Source organism: Stegostoma tigrinum, chromosome 5 (genome assembly GCF_030684315.1).
Source record: "Stegostoma tigrinum isolate sSteTig4 chromosome 5, sSteTig4.hap1, whole genome shotgun sequence".
In the NCBI taxonomy this organism is placed as follows: Eukaryota; Metazoa; Chordata; class Chondrichthyes; order Orectolobiformes; family Stegostomatidae; genus Stegostoma; species Stegostoma tigrinum.
In genome coordinates, this window is record NC_081358.1 from 20,708,117 (window position 1) to 20,725,176 (window position 17,060).

Sequence of the window (17,060 nt, forward strand, 5' to 3'; positions counted from 1 at the left end):
TGTAGGTTGCAAAGGGATAATCAGCCCTAAAATGCTTACATTGAGTTAATGGGAACTGCAGATGCTGGAAATCCATGACACATTTTGTTGCTTACATTGAGTGACGGCTTTGGCTGTGAAGGTCCGCTTTCCATGTTCCTGGTGCCAGTTGAGAGTCTGCACCCTACGGGCTGCCTCCTCCTTTGCCCTGTCCAACATGCTACACCTATACCCATCGACCTGGCCCTGTCGAGATTCTAGACTTAGCGGAAGATGCGTGGCTTCCATGGCTAGTCTTTCCATCCTGCTAGCCCTTCCATTGCACTGACATTAGCATATAATCTAGTCCTGTGACTTGCAGACACACTTGCTGGCTCCTCTGCCCTACACTGAATATGTTGCTTCAGCTGCCATGTTGAATATGATGTTATAAACTCTACCAGTATAAGCACAGTCAGAAGCCCGAGAGTGACTGAATAATACAGATGAAGGCCACACCCAGTTGAAGAGAATATGGAACTCATGCCATGAATAAGGGGAGGGACGCCTGCATTTCATTTACCAATCCAACTGAGCCACAAGCTCCTGTTATGATCCCAGCTCATGATGTTACGGATCAAGTTGGATCCCTGTCTGAAGTATGGCATAATAGATCTTTTTGTTTTAGTTTCAATAACGTTATCTTTCACTGAAACACAAGCCTTGCAATGCTGCGTATTTAGTTTTAACATTAAAAGAGAGGTTCATTCCATGAAAGAAATGAAGCTAAAATACAATAAATCAAAGTATTAACATATAACACAAATTTAAATATTTTGAAACATATGATAAAACACTATCTCATTAATCCCAGTAACACTCCTTTATAATACTCACACCAGACAGAATTCCCTTCTTCCACATCGATAGAGCGTAATTTCAATGTACCTTCAATACCCCATATTGACAATCTGATAGTCTTTTCCTGATAACTGAGCATAGATTTTAACAGCTTGTGATAACCCCTTTCAGGGCTAGAACCAAAAACTTCTGGTCTGGAACTTTCAAACTAAACTGTTTACACTGAGGTAATCAATTTCTTAACAGATCTAAATCACCTCTTTTTGTCAGGAGTAACTGTTTTAATATCCATACTTATTTTATATTTTGCAAAGCCAAATTGCTGCAGAACTCTCCAGCGTTTAACTTTTCTTCAAGCTATGGGTGTTTCCCGAGGCAAAAGGTTAAAACAAAGTCAATCTCTGACCATCTGAATGGAAAGCCTGAAGAAGGGTCACTGGACTCGAGATGTTAACACCCATTTCTCTCCACAGATGCTGCAAGAGCTGCTGAGATTTTCCAAGACTGCTTTTGATTAATTTGTCTTTGATTCAGAGCTTGGAAAAAGGACGTAGCATGCATTGCCTTAAAAATTTATCTTTAACTCTGTAGAGTATGTGGAAAACATGGTAAACCCGATATATTAATGCAAATTTAAATTGGGCCTTTAAGTAAATTATTAAAAAGGGATTGATTTCTGAATCATGAAACCTAATTCTACATACACACTGTCTCAACTATAAATCTAATTCGGTCATACCTAATTGGTTGTTAATTATTCTTGTGAATTGCCTTTAATCTCTGATCTGGCTGCAGAAAGCTGCAGGCTTCAATGTATAGAGTGGACTGATTTGACTAATCCATTACAATGCATTTTTTTTCATCATCTTTGTGCTGGCTTGTGCACAAAACAAAACAAAGCATTTTCCCATTTGTTGTGCAGCTACAGGGTTCACTACTTACGATGGTTTAATAAGGTTCGTTTGCTACATAAGGTTTTCTGTTACATTTTGAACAAATACAAAGACTTCAAACTCTCTCATGCTTGTAGACCATTAATTCGTCGAATACTGCAGCACAGAAGCAGCTTTTGATCCTTTAGAACTTCCAAACGTTGATTTCCACAGGTGTCATCGATGTTCTTTTCATTTTCATGCACATTCCCTTTCAATATCCCCAGAACATGAGCCTCAGGTTCTGGATTACTAGTCCAATGATAGCTCCTCATCCCTGGTAATATGTTAGTGAAATCTTCAACTTTTTTTTTCCATCCTTCCGGGAAAAAAAAGCATGCCCAGAACTGGACACAATATTTCACCTGTGGCCTAACAAAAATCTTCTGTAAGTGCAACATCTTACGAGATGAATCTGACAGACCAATTTACAGTTTCCCAGCTTGAAAATCAATAGTGCAATGATTCACTGCAATTCTTTGTTGCTGAAAGAAAAAAAAGTATGTGAACGCCTTTATCTTAAAAAAAATCTAATGCTGCACATTGAACACTTTGCATTTCTTTTATGCATGTGAACGGTGCAACATTTTTGCACGCAAAGACAGAAGAGAAATATCTCCACAGTGTATCTTCACTCCCATTTACCACAGCTTTGTTCAAGAAACATAACTGTTTTTCCACACCAAGCAAAAATAGAAATTGCTGCAGAAACTCAACACGTCTGGCAGCATCTGAGAAGGGAAAGTCGCTAACATTTTTTCAGGACGGACCATTGGACGTAAAACATTAACTGTTTTCTCTCGACACGTTGCCAGACCTGCTGAGTTTTTTGAGCAAGTTTTGCTTCTGTTTGTTTCAGATTTCTCCATCGATAGTTCTTTATTTTAGAGTCATAGAGCTGTACAGCATGGAAACAGACCCTTCAGTCCAACTCGTCCATGCCAACTAGATATCCTAAATTAATCTAGTCCCATTTGCTAGCATTTTGCCCGTATCCCTCTAAACCCTTCCAATTCATATACCCATCCAGATGCCTTTTAAATGTTGTAATCATACCAGCCTCCACCACTTTCTCTGGCAGTTTATTCCACGCATGCACCATTCTCTGTGTGAAAAAGTTACCCCTTAGATTCCTTTTAAATCTTTCGCCTCTCACTTTAAACCTCCTATGCCATCTAGTTTTGGACTCCTCTATCCTGGGAAAAAGACCTTGGCTCACGTTATCCATGCCCCTCATGATTTTATAAACCTCTATAATGTTACCCCTCACCGTATGATGACCCAGCCTATTTAGCCTCTCCCTAGAGCTCAAGCCCTTCAACCTTGGCAAAATCCTTGTAATTCTTTTCTGAACTCTTTCAAGTTTATCATTTTTCCTGTAACAGGGAGACCAGAATTAATCGCAAAAGTGGCCTAACCGTTGTCCTGTATAGCCACAACGTGACCTCCCAATTCCTATACTCAATGAACTGACCAACAATGGCGAGCATACCAAATGCCCTACCTACCCTACCTAACTACGACTGCACTTTCAAGGACCCCAAGGTCTCTTTGTTCGGCTACACTCCATTAAGCACATTACACTCCATTTACCATTAAGTATATAAATCCTACCCTGATTTGTCTATTTTAATCATTATTTTTGCCTCATAAGTAGAGCTGCACTTTTGAGAATGCATGATTCCCTTGTTACTGCACTGAAACGTGCGCCTGGACAACTTCTACTGTCTTGAAACATGTAAGCTTTCGTGTTGTGGATCAGACTAACACCTGGACCATAATGGATGACATCTATGGTCATCGTAGTATTTAATCAGAATAATAGGGCTACATTGAATAATAGGGCTACATTGACTGAGCTTTATGAGAAAGACTGAACTTTACTCTGCTTTCTGCTAGGCTAGCCCAACCAGCAAAATACATGAAAATGAAAGAGGAAACAGATGATATTGACCTGCCTAGTCTCCTCAAAGGTAATAACTTCTTTTGGAACTAATTTGCTTGCAAGCTGTTAGATGTATGTATAACATTTTAGTGTGGGTAGCACACTATCTCCTCAGCTAGACAGTTATGTGTTCAAATCCTACTCTAGGACTTGAGCACAAAGGTAAGAGCTCCAATTCAGCCACGACGTAGAATATTTGAAGTTGCATTTTTCAGATTAAATGTCAAACTCAGGCCCAATCTTGCTTCTCAAATATCATTATTTTGAAGAAAAATAGGGAAAAGAATTATTCTGTGCTGTCCAAGCCAATATTTAACCCTCAGTTAACATCACACAAATCAGATTCTCTTGTCATTATTACAGTGTTGTTTGTAAGAGCTCGCGCTCTGTAGGTTGGTTTCCTACAATTACGATTACAGGTAAAAATTACATCATCATCTTCACTTTCCAATATCTAGTGTCTGTGAAAATTGCCATGGATGTGCAAATAGTTGTTGTACACTGGACTAAGAACTGATAGCAACTTGTCAAAGGTAATGGAAAGAGTGAAACAAAGCAACAAGGTGATAACCATACAGGTCCCATTTTTGCAGCCCTCACTTCCTTTCCTTATCAGATTTTTGTGCAGCAATTCTTTTTAAGGTAAACCCATTCCATATTTACTGTCTTACCTGAGAAGTCACATCCCAAATGTCTTTCTAAACCCACTTCTGTCAGTAGCCTAGAATATATTTTCATATCTCTGTTGTTCAGATTTTTTGCTGCTATGAACATATTTATCTTTTTAAAGCCTTTACCTTGATAGTTCACTGTGGTCTGGGTTTCTTACATCGTATTCCAAGACAATATTCTTAAAAGAAGCTGGCAGGAGGTGTGCCAGAATGATGCGCTTGTTTCAATTGCTAAATGTTTCTTTGGGAAAATGCCCTGGACAGATGGAATAAATTAGAATATTGAGATTAGGCAGATAAGAATACAGTTTCAAAGTTCAGTTGTGGTGAGGCATGTTGTACAGCTCAATCATACATTGGAATCTACATGGTTTTCTTGTATGTCGGAGATGTCTCGCTATATTTCAAAAATCAACCCTTTCCTTTGTTTCGTTGGTTGAAAACTCTGTTTTAAAGCTATTTGTTGGAGCAGATTGATGATTAAAAACAAAAATAACTATCATTGCATAGTTTTTTTATGGCAAATTGAGTCAAAAATACGGTGCAGTATCTCAGCAATTTTTTTGACCCATATTCAGTCAGCAAAGACTCACACCAACATGTTTCAAACTTTTAAGTGAATAACACATTGCTGTAAACCAAAGACAGTCTGTGCTAGCCACAGTGATGACAAAAGAAAACAGCTCAACATATTGTAGTGATTGGAACAAAATTTTCCGGGTGGACCGCATTGAGCGTTAGTTCCCTCATAGGGGCCTCTTAACCTGGGCCAATCTGGGATCCCTGGCTGACAGATATGAACAGGAGTCTCAGGGATTGTCCTCACTCTGTGGACTGGCTCTGAGCTGGCTGGTCAGAGTCCATGGACTGTGCACATGTAAATAAAGGATTACTTATGACAGGATTCTGGCCTTCCTGGAGTTATTTCACACATGTTGGGGTGAAATAATAGGGGTCGCAAGGGACAAGAGTAATGTGGGAGTGGAGGTATGGTTATCCCCAGCACCACACTGGCTTTGACGGTGGAGGAGGGAGGATAATGCACTACTCTGTTCGGCATAACAACTTCATATGTCTGCATCTCTCAGTGGGTTTTGTGGGGAGAAGAACAGTTAAGTAAACGGGTTGGATGGGAACATGGGGAAGATCAAAGCTAATGAGTAGGACAATCAAGAAGGGAATGTGAAGATTTGAGGGTAACCTAGGCTGGGAGGCTAACTTTGTGCCTCATTATGTGAGGAGCAATCACTGTGATCCAATTAGGAAGTACGCAGTCGGGATGAAAATGGCTGCCACCATGTCTGGAATGGGTTGGGTGAATGTTTCATCCTGTGAAGGAGGCCACTCCACTTTTGTGCGATGTGAGGCCTTTCGAAGGGAAATAGCATTGAGCAGATGATCTTACAGTTCAAAGCAAAGGCACCTGCCAACCCTGGACACTGCATATGAACCTTCCATGAATTTGCCAGTTTTTTTTACTGTTACTGTATGATTTTTAAATTCTTCAATAAAGGTTTAAATAGTATTTCTGATTGTTCAGTAGTGTCTTGCTGCTTTCAAGATTTTGATTCTGATTCTCTTTTTATACTGTTTCTCTGTGCCGCTTCCTAGAATTCCCACCTTTTCATTGAACCAAATGGTGATTGCTACCTTCTGCAGTCAAGGTGGAATTTTCCCGTTTCCTCATGGGAAAAGTAGATGTCTTCCCATCTTTCATGATCTAAGCCACCAATGGCTTTCTCAGGCGCAATTTTTAAATGAAGCTCCCTGGTCATTTTACTGTGAATATTCACAAATTTGAGCACAACTGAAGCCTTTCTTGTGGATCTTTGTGGTTGCCTTCTGAAAGTCTGATTCCAACACTTTTTGCTTTCTATTTAAGATGTGTTTCCCCGAAAAAGTAAAGATGCATGGACAGATACAGATTCCCTTTTACATCCACATCAATTGCTTTTTATTAAGATTACTATCTTGATTTTCTAGTTTACACCTGACACTTTCTGGTCTTAGTAAAATAATTGATGAATGAGCCTATCATTGCTGGGTCTCACTTTTGAATACAATCACTGTATTGGCCTGGTTTGAACACCTTGGCACTTACCCAGTTTTCACTGACACCCTCTAATGAGTGTCCTTGCCTGACAAATGATATTTCTAATGAACTTCAGCATTCTGGAATAATACCATTAATTCAAGGAACCATTTGATTTAAATGTCCAGCTTTATCACGAGTAGTAAATTGATCCAAGAGATTTGCTACCTGTATAGAAGCTGACAGTTTTCTTTTTAGTGTTTCACTTGGCTGAAATTTCTTAGCACTGAACAATGTAGGAGTTGGGGAAATGTAGCTAGACTGGAAAGGTAAATTTCTTGATATCCAGAAAAAAAACAGTCTCAGTGCCAACCAAGATTTGAATGTCGAGATGAGAATCCTACTAGTAAGCAGTGAGAAGCTTGTTTACATGCATTTATAAATCATTAGTACTGTGATTAAAAAATATATATATATGAGAGTTTAGAATTCAAACTAGTGACATATGAGTGTTGGTTTATTTTGCAAAGGGAGTTAGTAATTAATCAGGGGATCAGTCTTTGCAGAACAATGTGTGTCACAAAGTATAACCCTGTAGACCCCCGGAGGGTTGATGGAAATATATTTGTATCATAGTGTTTAAAACAGAGAAGGGTAAAGAAACATTAGCTGAGCAGAAGTTAGGCCGAGCAAATATTATTAAATTTAACTAAAATCCTCTGAATTCCGTTCGTGACAAGGAGTGTTTGGTTAGAAATCTACACTGATTATTCAAAGCAGAGAAAGTGTAGTATCTCGGCTGTGTTACTCAAAGGAAAAGTAACAGTCCTGCTCACAGGACTGGTACTGGAAGGAAGCAGTTCAGTTGACCTATAGATTGATGGAGAAGGAGAATTTCTGTGGATTTTGATTAACTTTCAGTGACGATGTTGGGGAGTACTTGCATCATTTCCCCCTGGATGTTTGAAACATTTTCAACTGTATTATATGTAGATGGATTGCTTTGTTTTAGTTTCCTTTGAGTAATAAACTTCTGATTTATTGATAAAATTTGATCTGCAGCCTGGTGTTGTGACCGTCATATTCAGTTAAAAGAAATAAGATGTTTTGAGCCAGCTTTCATTCTGGGATCTGATTTGTCCCGCTATGGCATCAAATCTTGCCTCCTTTGTGTGCACTTTCATTCTTATAGGAGAGAAACTAAATGTAACAGTTCAGCGTGTTTACCTGCAGCTCCAACTCTCCACTTGCTCCTCTGGGCCTCCATCTTGGATAGTAGTCTGCAACATCTCAGGGTGCGGTCCGTTGGCGGTGATCACCCGCAGCACCCATCCAAGGAGGTAGGCATCAAATGTTCACCAGAATCACCACATCAGCATGGCATACCTCTTAGAATATCATTCTCCATTTCAAAGGATGCCAAAACTTAGTATTGGAATGCTGTTGCTAGGACTATTTGCAGCAGGGAATGGCACCCAACTCATGCATCAAGGCTCACGGACTTTCTGTCTTGCCTTGCTGTTGATTGTGGACACAAAGCTAGGCACTTGTCACAGTTGTCAGCAGTGATCTGTCAAAGGGGTAGAGATGACGGTGTATGGCACGAGGCTACACAATGTTCACACCTGCGGCAAGTTACACAGCAAACACACTGAGTCTCAAGCAAAGTAGCCAAGTCTCAGAAGTCTAAAGGGAGTAGTCCTCAGTCAGGGTCAGTTGCCAGATAGGAGGAACCACCATAGTCAGTGTCGACATCCAATCTCAGTACAGGAGCTTGGACACAATCAGTCAGCTACTTGGGGGGTGGTGGGGGTGTCATGGGTTCTATATCTCTGCAGCCCAGGGAGTGGACCACAGTCAGTCTTGCACATCCATTGCAATCAGACCAGGGTATTTGGTGTCTGTGAATTGAGGAGCTGCACAGGCATCAGTCGGGTCTGGTCACTCATCCATTGAGGCAGACGTTCCATGTTGCTCAGAGAAGAGCGGGTGCAGGAAGGTGGGCTGATGGCCTACAATCAGTCATGGGCATCTGCTCACTGAGAGTCAAGGGAACTTGTCAGAGGCCACCATCATATTGGGAATGTTGGGGAAGTAGAAGCAGCATATTGGGATGCGGAAGGGACAGTTATTGTGAAGGGAAGTAATCAACATACAAGGTTGGGAGATGATAGTGCATTGGAGGACATAGGGTGGGAGTGTCATTGATAATCAGCATTGGCTCTAACCAAGGGACAGGGCAGTGGGCTGGTTGTGATGGATAACCTATAGGATGGGGCTCAAGGGGTAATGGTGGGACCTAAAGAAGTCAATTGAAAGAGTTGGGGGAGGAGGACTTGTGGAATTTCAGACCTGATGGAGTCAACAGGGAATGCAAAGGAAATAGGAACATAAAACGTTTAGGGAAGGGTATAGCAGACTCCAGACAGTGTGCTGTAAAATCCTAATATACTGCAATATATCTTCACAACTGGAGCAGACAGAGAAGGGATATGATGGATGCTGAAGAGCTGGGAGAGCAGCAGTAGTTTTCCAAGGAAGAAGATGAAGACATTGCGCAGGAGGAATATCCCCAGTAGCATTATGGAGCACTGCTGTGTCAAGCGCAACAAACCACACAGGACTTAATTGTCACTCAGTTCCAATAGTTGTGAGCTGGACTCAGTCATCATTCATTGACTATAAATACGTTGGTGCTCAAAAGGAAAGCAGCTCCTGTTTGTACCCTGGCTTTGTTTTGTTTGCTTTTCCTGTTCAGTAAAAGTTACCTTTTTTTAACCACTTTGAAGACCTTTCAATGTGTGATACTCCCCGATTGAACAATGCCAAGATATCATGACACTTTGGGCGTTAGAGAAAGAGCCGTACTCCCTTTGTTGATTTTTGGGTATGTGATTGCAGTTATCTAATATAGGCAGCCATAAACTTGTAGCAAGTTTTGGATCATTTATTGAGTTTGTTACGTAGCAGTAGTTTACGTATGATATATTAGTTAATTAGGCAAAGAAAGTATATGATCATGACAGTTGAGAATTCTTCACCAATCCCATAACTGTCCTGTAGGATGGAGGATCAGGTTCATTGTTTTAAAATGGTGTGTCTGTCTTTCTTCCCTTGGGCTGATGTAAGGGAAGTTCTGGTCTACTTCCAAGAAGATGGTAGCTGTTTCCTTGGATCCTCTCACTTGTAACTGTCTCTGTCCACCTATCCCTGTTGATATAACTCATTTTGGGAGCTGACAGCTTATGATGTATCAAGCAACGTCTGGACCCTCTGAGGCGATGACTATGGCTAGCTATGCGTGATGCCAAGGCAACCATTGCCCACTTTCCTATCCCCATTTGAAGATTAGTTTTCATTCCTTGAAAGAACAAAATCTTTTTTTCAAAACATCGCATTGATAATAGGATAGGTATTGAATTTTTGATATTGGTTATGCATGTAACTTTTCATGTGTTTTCATGGAGAACTGTTCATATTTGCAGACATTCAGGTAACAGTCAGACTGCATACAAAATAAATATTAAATATGAACACTGAAAGAATTCCAGTTTTAAAGAGGATACCAATTCCCAACACCTTGGACAGGGTTCTAGGATGGAATAACACTGGATGGATGACCAGTCTTGGTTGATCCTTGTTGCTACAGTTACAATGACCCTCAGTAAGACAGGTGATGATATATAGATATATTTATGAATCTGATATTTGATTTTCAACAAAGTGCGACCCATGCCACGCATGTGCTGTCAGAATTTTAATTTTCCTCCCCCGATGTGTATTGTAAAGGGCTATCCATGGCTTAGCATCAGCTTTGACCAGGTGCACACCTGGGTTTTAAAGATAACACTAGGTCCCAGCTGTGTGCTGCTAGTGAGTCCAAAATAGTACGGACATGGTACATACATAATGAGTTGAGCAGTGTAAAATTACATGAGGAATCTTGCTAGAGGGCTCTGAGAGAAACTCCCTGATATTGAACTTTAGCTGAATTTTGGTAAAATTCAACCCAGTACATTTAAAATTAGTTGAGTTTCATGAAACTCCATTCCACCTGGTCACCATCCATGTAATCTGTATGAAACTTGTCCAGTTGTTTCTTATGTTTTATTGAGTTAGCTCAATAATATTAAAGATAAAATTAGTGTAAAATATTATAAAATAATAATATCAAAAGAGTTTAAGTTTTCCTGAGTTAGTCATTGTTGAAAGGTGAATACCAATCTCGATACGTGAAAAAAAGTGCAACTTTATAGAAAAATATTTTCATTCAAAGTGTTCCTTTTAAAATGGTTCTGAAATCAAAAGCCAACATGTTATTTACTATATAATAAAATGTGAGGCTGGATGAACACAGCAGGCCAAGCAGCATCTCAGGAGCACAAAAGCTGACGTTTCGGGCCTAGACCCTTCATCAGAGAGGGGGATGGGGGGAGGGAACTGGAATAAATAGGGAGAGAGGGGGAGGCGGACCGAAGATGGAGAGTAAAGAAGATAGGTGGAGAGGGTGTAGGTGGGGAGGTAGGGAGGGGATAGGTCAGTCCAGGGAAGACGGACAGGTCAAGGAGGTGGGATGAGGTTAATAGGTAGCTGGGGGTGCGGCTTGGGGTGGGAGGAAGGGATGGGTGAGAGGAAGAACCGGTTAGGGAGGCAGAGACAGGTTGGACTGGTTTTGGGATGCAGTGGGTGGGGGGGAAGAGCTGGGCTGGTTGTGTGGTGCAGTGGGGGGAGGGGATGAACTGGGCTGGTTTAGGGATGCAGTGGGGGAAGGGGAGATTTTGAAACTGGTGAAGTCCACATTGATACCATATGGCTGCAGGGTTCCCAGGCGGAATATGAGTTGCTGTTCCTGCAACCTTCGGGTGGCATCATTATGGCAGTGCAGGAGGCCCATGATGGACATGTCATCAAGAGAATGGGAGGGGGAGTGGAAATGGTTTGCGACTGGGAGGTGCAGTTGTTTGTTGCGAACTGAGCGGAGGTGTTCTGCAAAGCGGTCCCCAAGCCTCCGCTTGGTTTCCCCAATGTAGAGAAAGCCGCACCGGGTACAGTGGATGCAGTATACCACATTGGCAGATGTGCAGGTGAACCTCTGCTTAATGTGGAATGTCATCTTGGGGCCTGGGATGGGGGTGAGGGAGGAGGTGTGGGGACAAGTGTAGCATTTCCTGCGGTTGCGGCTTTCTCTACATTGGGGAAACCAAGCGGAGGCTTGGGGACCGCTTTGCAGAACACCTCCGCTCAGTTCGCAACAAACAACTGCACCTCCCAGTCGCAAACCATTTCCACTCCCCCTCCCATTCTCTTGATGACATGTCCATCATGGGCCTCCTGCACTGCCACAATGATGCCACCCGAAGGTTGCAGGAACAGCAACTCATATTCCGCCTGGGAACCCTGCAGCCATATGGTATCAATGTGGACTTCACCAGTTTCAAAATCTCCCCTTCCCCCACTGCATCCCTAAACCAGCCCAGTTCATCCCCTCCCCCCACTGCACCACACAACCAGCCCAGCTCTTCCCCCCCACCCACTGCATCCCAAAATCAGTCCAACCTGTCTCTGCCTCCCTAACCGGTTCTTCCTCTCACCCATCCCTTCCTCCCACCCCAAGCCGCACCCCCAGCTACCTACTAACCTCATCCCACCTCCTTGACCTGTCCGTCTTCCCTGGACTGACCTATCCCCTCCCTACCTCCCCACCTACACCCTCTCCACCTATCTTCTTTACTCTCCATCTTCGGTCCGTCTCCCCCGCTCTCCCTATTTATTCCAGTTCCCTCCCCCCATCCCCCTCTCTGATGAAGGGTCTAGGCCCGAAACGTCAGCTTTTGTGCTCCTGAGATGCTGCTTGGCCTGCTGTGTTCATCCAGCCTCACATTTTATTATCTTGGAATCTCCAGCATCTGCAGTTCCCATTATCTCTGATGTTATTTACTATCATTGACACTTTAAACGTTTTTGTACGCTATATTATCCCTTTCAACTTTAATTACATGTTAGATTTATGAGTTTGAATTAAAATCATGTGTGAATGGAGACTGATGTTGCTAATAAATTACTACCTTTTTCTGAAATTATTTTCAAAGCACATTGGAGGTCTTATGCAGTGTATTATAATCCCTTGGGAATTGCAATAGTTGACTAATGTTTCTTCCAAAATGAGCTGTTGTTCTCAAATGTACCTCAGGGAAAAGTGCTAAGCAAAGACAATAACCTTGAAATTTCTATTGGAGATATGAGCTGATAAACACTTAGCATCTTCTTATTTATCTCGAAAACATTAACATCCCTGCTCCTGTAACAGTCAACGCATTGTTTTATAAACAAGTTGAGCATTCGTCTACTAATGTTGCCAAGAGTTATTTCATGACAGAAGTCAAAAGAAAATTAATGTGGGTGATCACCCTAAACTGCTCTTTCTCAATGGTTGCCAGCAGTGTGTGGTAACATGAAAGCTTGAGCAGCAGGTATGAACCGACCTGCTGAGCCAGGGGAAACATTCAGAAAGGAAATGTGCGAGAAAATCAAATTACAATAAAGAGAAAAAGGTCAGTTGTAAACATAGCAAATAGAAGCCTTACTTATGTGGTTTGCTCAATAGTTCACCTCTTTCCTCCCATCCTCTGTATATTCTCCCAACTCTACAACCTTCCATGATCTTTGCACTATCTAATTATGTCTATTTCTTTGCTCATCTCCAATTTAATCCCTCCACCATTAGCAGCAGCATTTCAGTTGCCCAGGAATTAAGTTCAGGAATTCTCCCTTCCAAACTCTGTGCCTCATTCTTATCTCTCTTCCTGCAAGACAGACCTTAAAGGTTAAATCGTTGACCCAGTTTTTTGATCATGTTTCTAAAGTTTCCACATTTGATTCAGTACCACGTTTTGCTTCATAATGTTCCTGTGTAGCATACTGAGATGTTTTACTGCATTGATGGTGCTATGTAAATGCAACTTGCTATATTGTTGGCAACTACTAGCCATTTTGGGAATTTTTCACAAAAGAGAATTTTTGTTTCTTCACTCGTGGGATGTGGGCATCGCTGGCTAGGCTAGGATTCATTGCCCATCCTGAGTTGCCCTTGAGAAAGTGAGGGTGAGCCGCACTCTTGACTCTCTGCAGTCCATTTGTTTTAGATATATCCACAATGCCATCAGGATTTGACACAGTGACAAAAATATTACAACTTTACAGCTAAAAAGGTTTTACTATTTTACAAAATGCATGCTTACATAATAATTGTCTGATCATAGCAGCTATGAGGATAGATGGAAGAGTTTGGGATTGTTCCCTGGACAGAAAAAGACTGAGAAGTGATAGGATAGAAGTTTTCAAAGCCACGAGCAAGCTGGATATGGTAGACAGAGGAAGCTGTTACCGCTGACAAAATAAAGAAGAGGGCAGAAATTTTAAAAATGATGGGCGCAAATGAAGCAATGGTGATGTGATTTAAAAATAACATTTTCACACTGTGAGTAGTTAGGCTATGGAAAACACATCCTGCAAATGGAGGAGACATGTTAAGTTGAGATGTCAGAGTGTTTTGCAAGATTATTGGGATAGATATGGTGTTCAGGGATATGGGAAAAAGGCTGGAGAATGGAAATAGGACCAGTGCAGGCAGGATGGGTCAAATGGCCTACTCCTGTTGCTATAACTTATTGTCTTACTATCTTATCATGTTAATCATTCAAAGGAAACTGCAAAACATAACAGTATACAATGACTGGGCAAGTTTCTTTTGGATACACTGGATTACGTTAGCTTGGTAACATGAGCCTTGTTGGACAGGCAGTTTCACACTGTTATAGTGCTATGGTGAGATCCAGTTTCACTGCAGTGGTTCATACTGTCTCTGGTTATTGGGACAATTGCACCCCTGCCTATTGTGCAATTATCTCTCCTCATGTTGAGCAGTCAGAATAGAATGCTATATAACTGATTCATACTTTGATAACTTATACTAAATTATTGCTACATTACACCACAATCTTAAATATTTCATTCTTGATGGCAATATCTTCTGGTTTATAAAGGCGTTAGACTTAAATCATTGTCAACCCAACACGCATTCTAGAGTTGGAAATTTTGTTGCGTTCCAACAGGAATATTTTTCCACCAAGCTATTATTAGATATAACAAAATTATCATATACTGTTTACTTAAGTTCTAGAATGGGACATTAAATTAGCATGAGATATTTAGTTTATGTCTATCAAAGAGCTAAACATTCATAGAGCAAAAGTCTACATCATCTTTAAATACAAACAAAGATCTTTTTCGTTAGATGATTGCACTAAAAACTGAGTACAAGAAAGCAGGCTGATTAGTTCACTTAATGATGAGGCTTAATAATCTCAACATAATGAACTCAAATCCGTTAGTTCAAATTAAAGCACTAAGTATAAATATAGATCTGCGAGTACATATTTAGCTTAAAGATCCTGAACTGATCGCACAGCTACCACTGCTGTTGCTATGGTGATGATTCCCATCCTGAAAAAGAGCTTGATTTGTGTAGTACTTGTTATTTGTTTTCATTAATCACTGTATTTTATGTTGTTAGTCATCATAGGAACCCCATCATTTAAAAAGGAACGTAAAATTGAATTTTATTCCATTTTCATATTTGAGGTGGAAGACGATGTCATTCTTATCAGACATAGTAACCTTTTGACTGTTGGAAGTTCTTTTATATTCTTTAAATAAACAGGTTTTTTTTTCTTTTCGATTGAAACAAATGGAATACCTGCAGGACCATAGATATTGATAAAACATTTTCACAACAAATGCATGGTCACTTTTTTTCCCAGCCAGCCTAATATCCTTTAACCTTCACGATAGCTGAAAACATACAAGGCTCAAATTTGCTGTAAATGAGTTGTTCCTAACCTTGGGAGCTTAAAAAATCAAAACTGATGAAAACGTTAAATGGATCCAACCATTTATTTTTAAAGGGGAATATAATGAGGGAAAACACTTCCCAGAAAGGTTCTGACTACCTATTTTAACCTTTCCAAATTTTATACATAAAGTGTAACAAAATTAAAGTAAAAAACAGAAAGATCTCAAATATTTTATGATAATTTTAATAAATCGAATGATATTTCTATTTCATGGATATAGTGTACATCAAGACTGTCTAGACATATCCTCTCAACTAAACTGTCAAGTCACACTTCAGCCACATAGTAAAGTATCATCTACTTGGTAACAGAAGAGAAAGTTGAAGGAGGTGGTTAGCTTTATTGTATCATAGCTTTTAATGCACAAATTGGTTATATGTGCGTTTGCAGCAGAGGTCATAGATCTACCAGTAACTTCACTTAACCTCAAGCAAATAAATTGCCAAGTATGCCAGAGCCTGAAAATATAGTTTGTTACACACACGCAATCAAGCTTTGATGCCCACCAATCTCTGATGTTTTGTATTCACCTTGTGGCACTTCAGCCATGAACTTATTTGGTTCAAATGCAAAAGAACAACAGTAATCTAACTTCAGATGCAGCACATGTTGCAAGACAACAGTGTACTATGCTCATCCATTCAGAGATATGACCAACGCTACCATTAACTTTTTTTTGGGTAAAGGAATATCTGGTGGACTACTAATTTCTCAAAGGTTGCCTGATTCCCATTTTGTTCCATCCTTTGCTAGTTCTCCCATTCCTTCATGATGATAGCAGGTACAGGTGTCCTCATTGTCATGTCTATTTCTGATTAGCCTGAACCAGTGGCAGACAATCCTAATCTTCTGGTGGTCTGACTCTGGGAGATACAGTCAGAACCAAGTGTTGTTTTTGATGGACATAAAATTTCAAACCTGGGTTTTTTGTTTTTTTGACACCAGAGAAACCTGTGTGCTCATGAATTCATTTTAACCTAGTGAGGACAAGGCATGCAGAGCGTGAAAAGAGAAGCAGCATCCTTCCCTCCGGCTTAATTTTAACTTTGAGATTTTGAGAGGTGTGAGAGGCCCTTGCAGCAAAATATCCAGAAACTGAGCTGGGACTTGATAGTCACAGTAATGTATTTGGCAACTGATTCCAACATTACCAGGGATTCCTGGTATCATGCAGGAGGATGCCCAGAAACGGGGCAGTAAATAAGTTACTTTTTCATTCTCTCTGGCCTTTTCAGACTCCATTTTTCTTTGAAGTTTGCATCACACATGGATAAGGTGGTTAAGAAAGCATTTAGCCCATTTGCCTTCAACGCTTAGACCTTTGAGTATAGGACTTTGGATGTAATGTTGAAGTTGTACAGGACGTTGGTAAGGCCTCTTCTGGAATACTGTGTCCAGTTCTGCTCATACTGTTAAAGGAAGGATATTAAGCTGGAGAGGGTTTGAAAGAGATTTATCAGAATATTGCCTGGAATGGAGAGGCTTTGTTATACGTAGAGGCTGGATAGCCTGGGACTTTCTCACTGTAGTGTAGGAGGTTGAGAGGAGACCTTACAGAAGTCTTGAGGGGCAATATGTAGAATGAACTTCCAGAGGGTACAGTTACAATGTTTAAAAAGCATTTAGATAAGTACTTAAAAAGAAATGTTTGGAGAGGTATGGAAAAAGCACAGGCAAGTAGGACTAGTTTAGTTTGGGATTATGGTCAGCATGGACTGTTTGGACCGAAGAGTCTGTTTCTGTGCTGTA

General features: G+C 40.7%; 1 protein-coding gene across 9 annotated transcripts in view; it reads left to right on the forward strand.

Annotated features, from left to right (window-relative positions):
* LOC125451546 (lethal(3)malignant brain tumor-like protein 4) overlaps positions 1 to 17,060 on the forward strand; it is a 290,557-nt gene that overhangs the window by 192,668 nt on the left and 80,829 nt on the right. For all 9 annotated transcript variants that reach the window (XM_059645844.1, XM_059645843.1, XM_059645845.1 and 6 more), the window contains one exon: positions 3,651 to 3,724. In XM_059645844.1, coding sequence (XP_059501827.1) covers positions 3,651 to 3,724 — 74 coding nt within the window. The remainder of the gene's footprint in view (positions 1 to 3,650; positions 3,725 to 17,060) is intronic.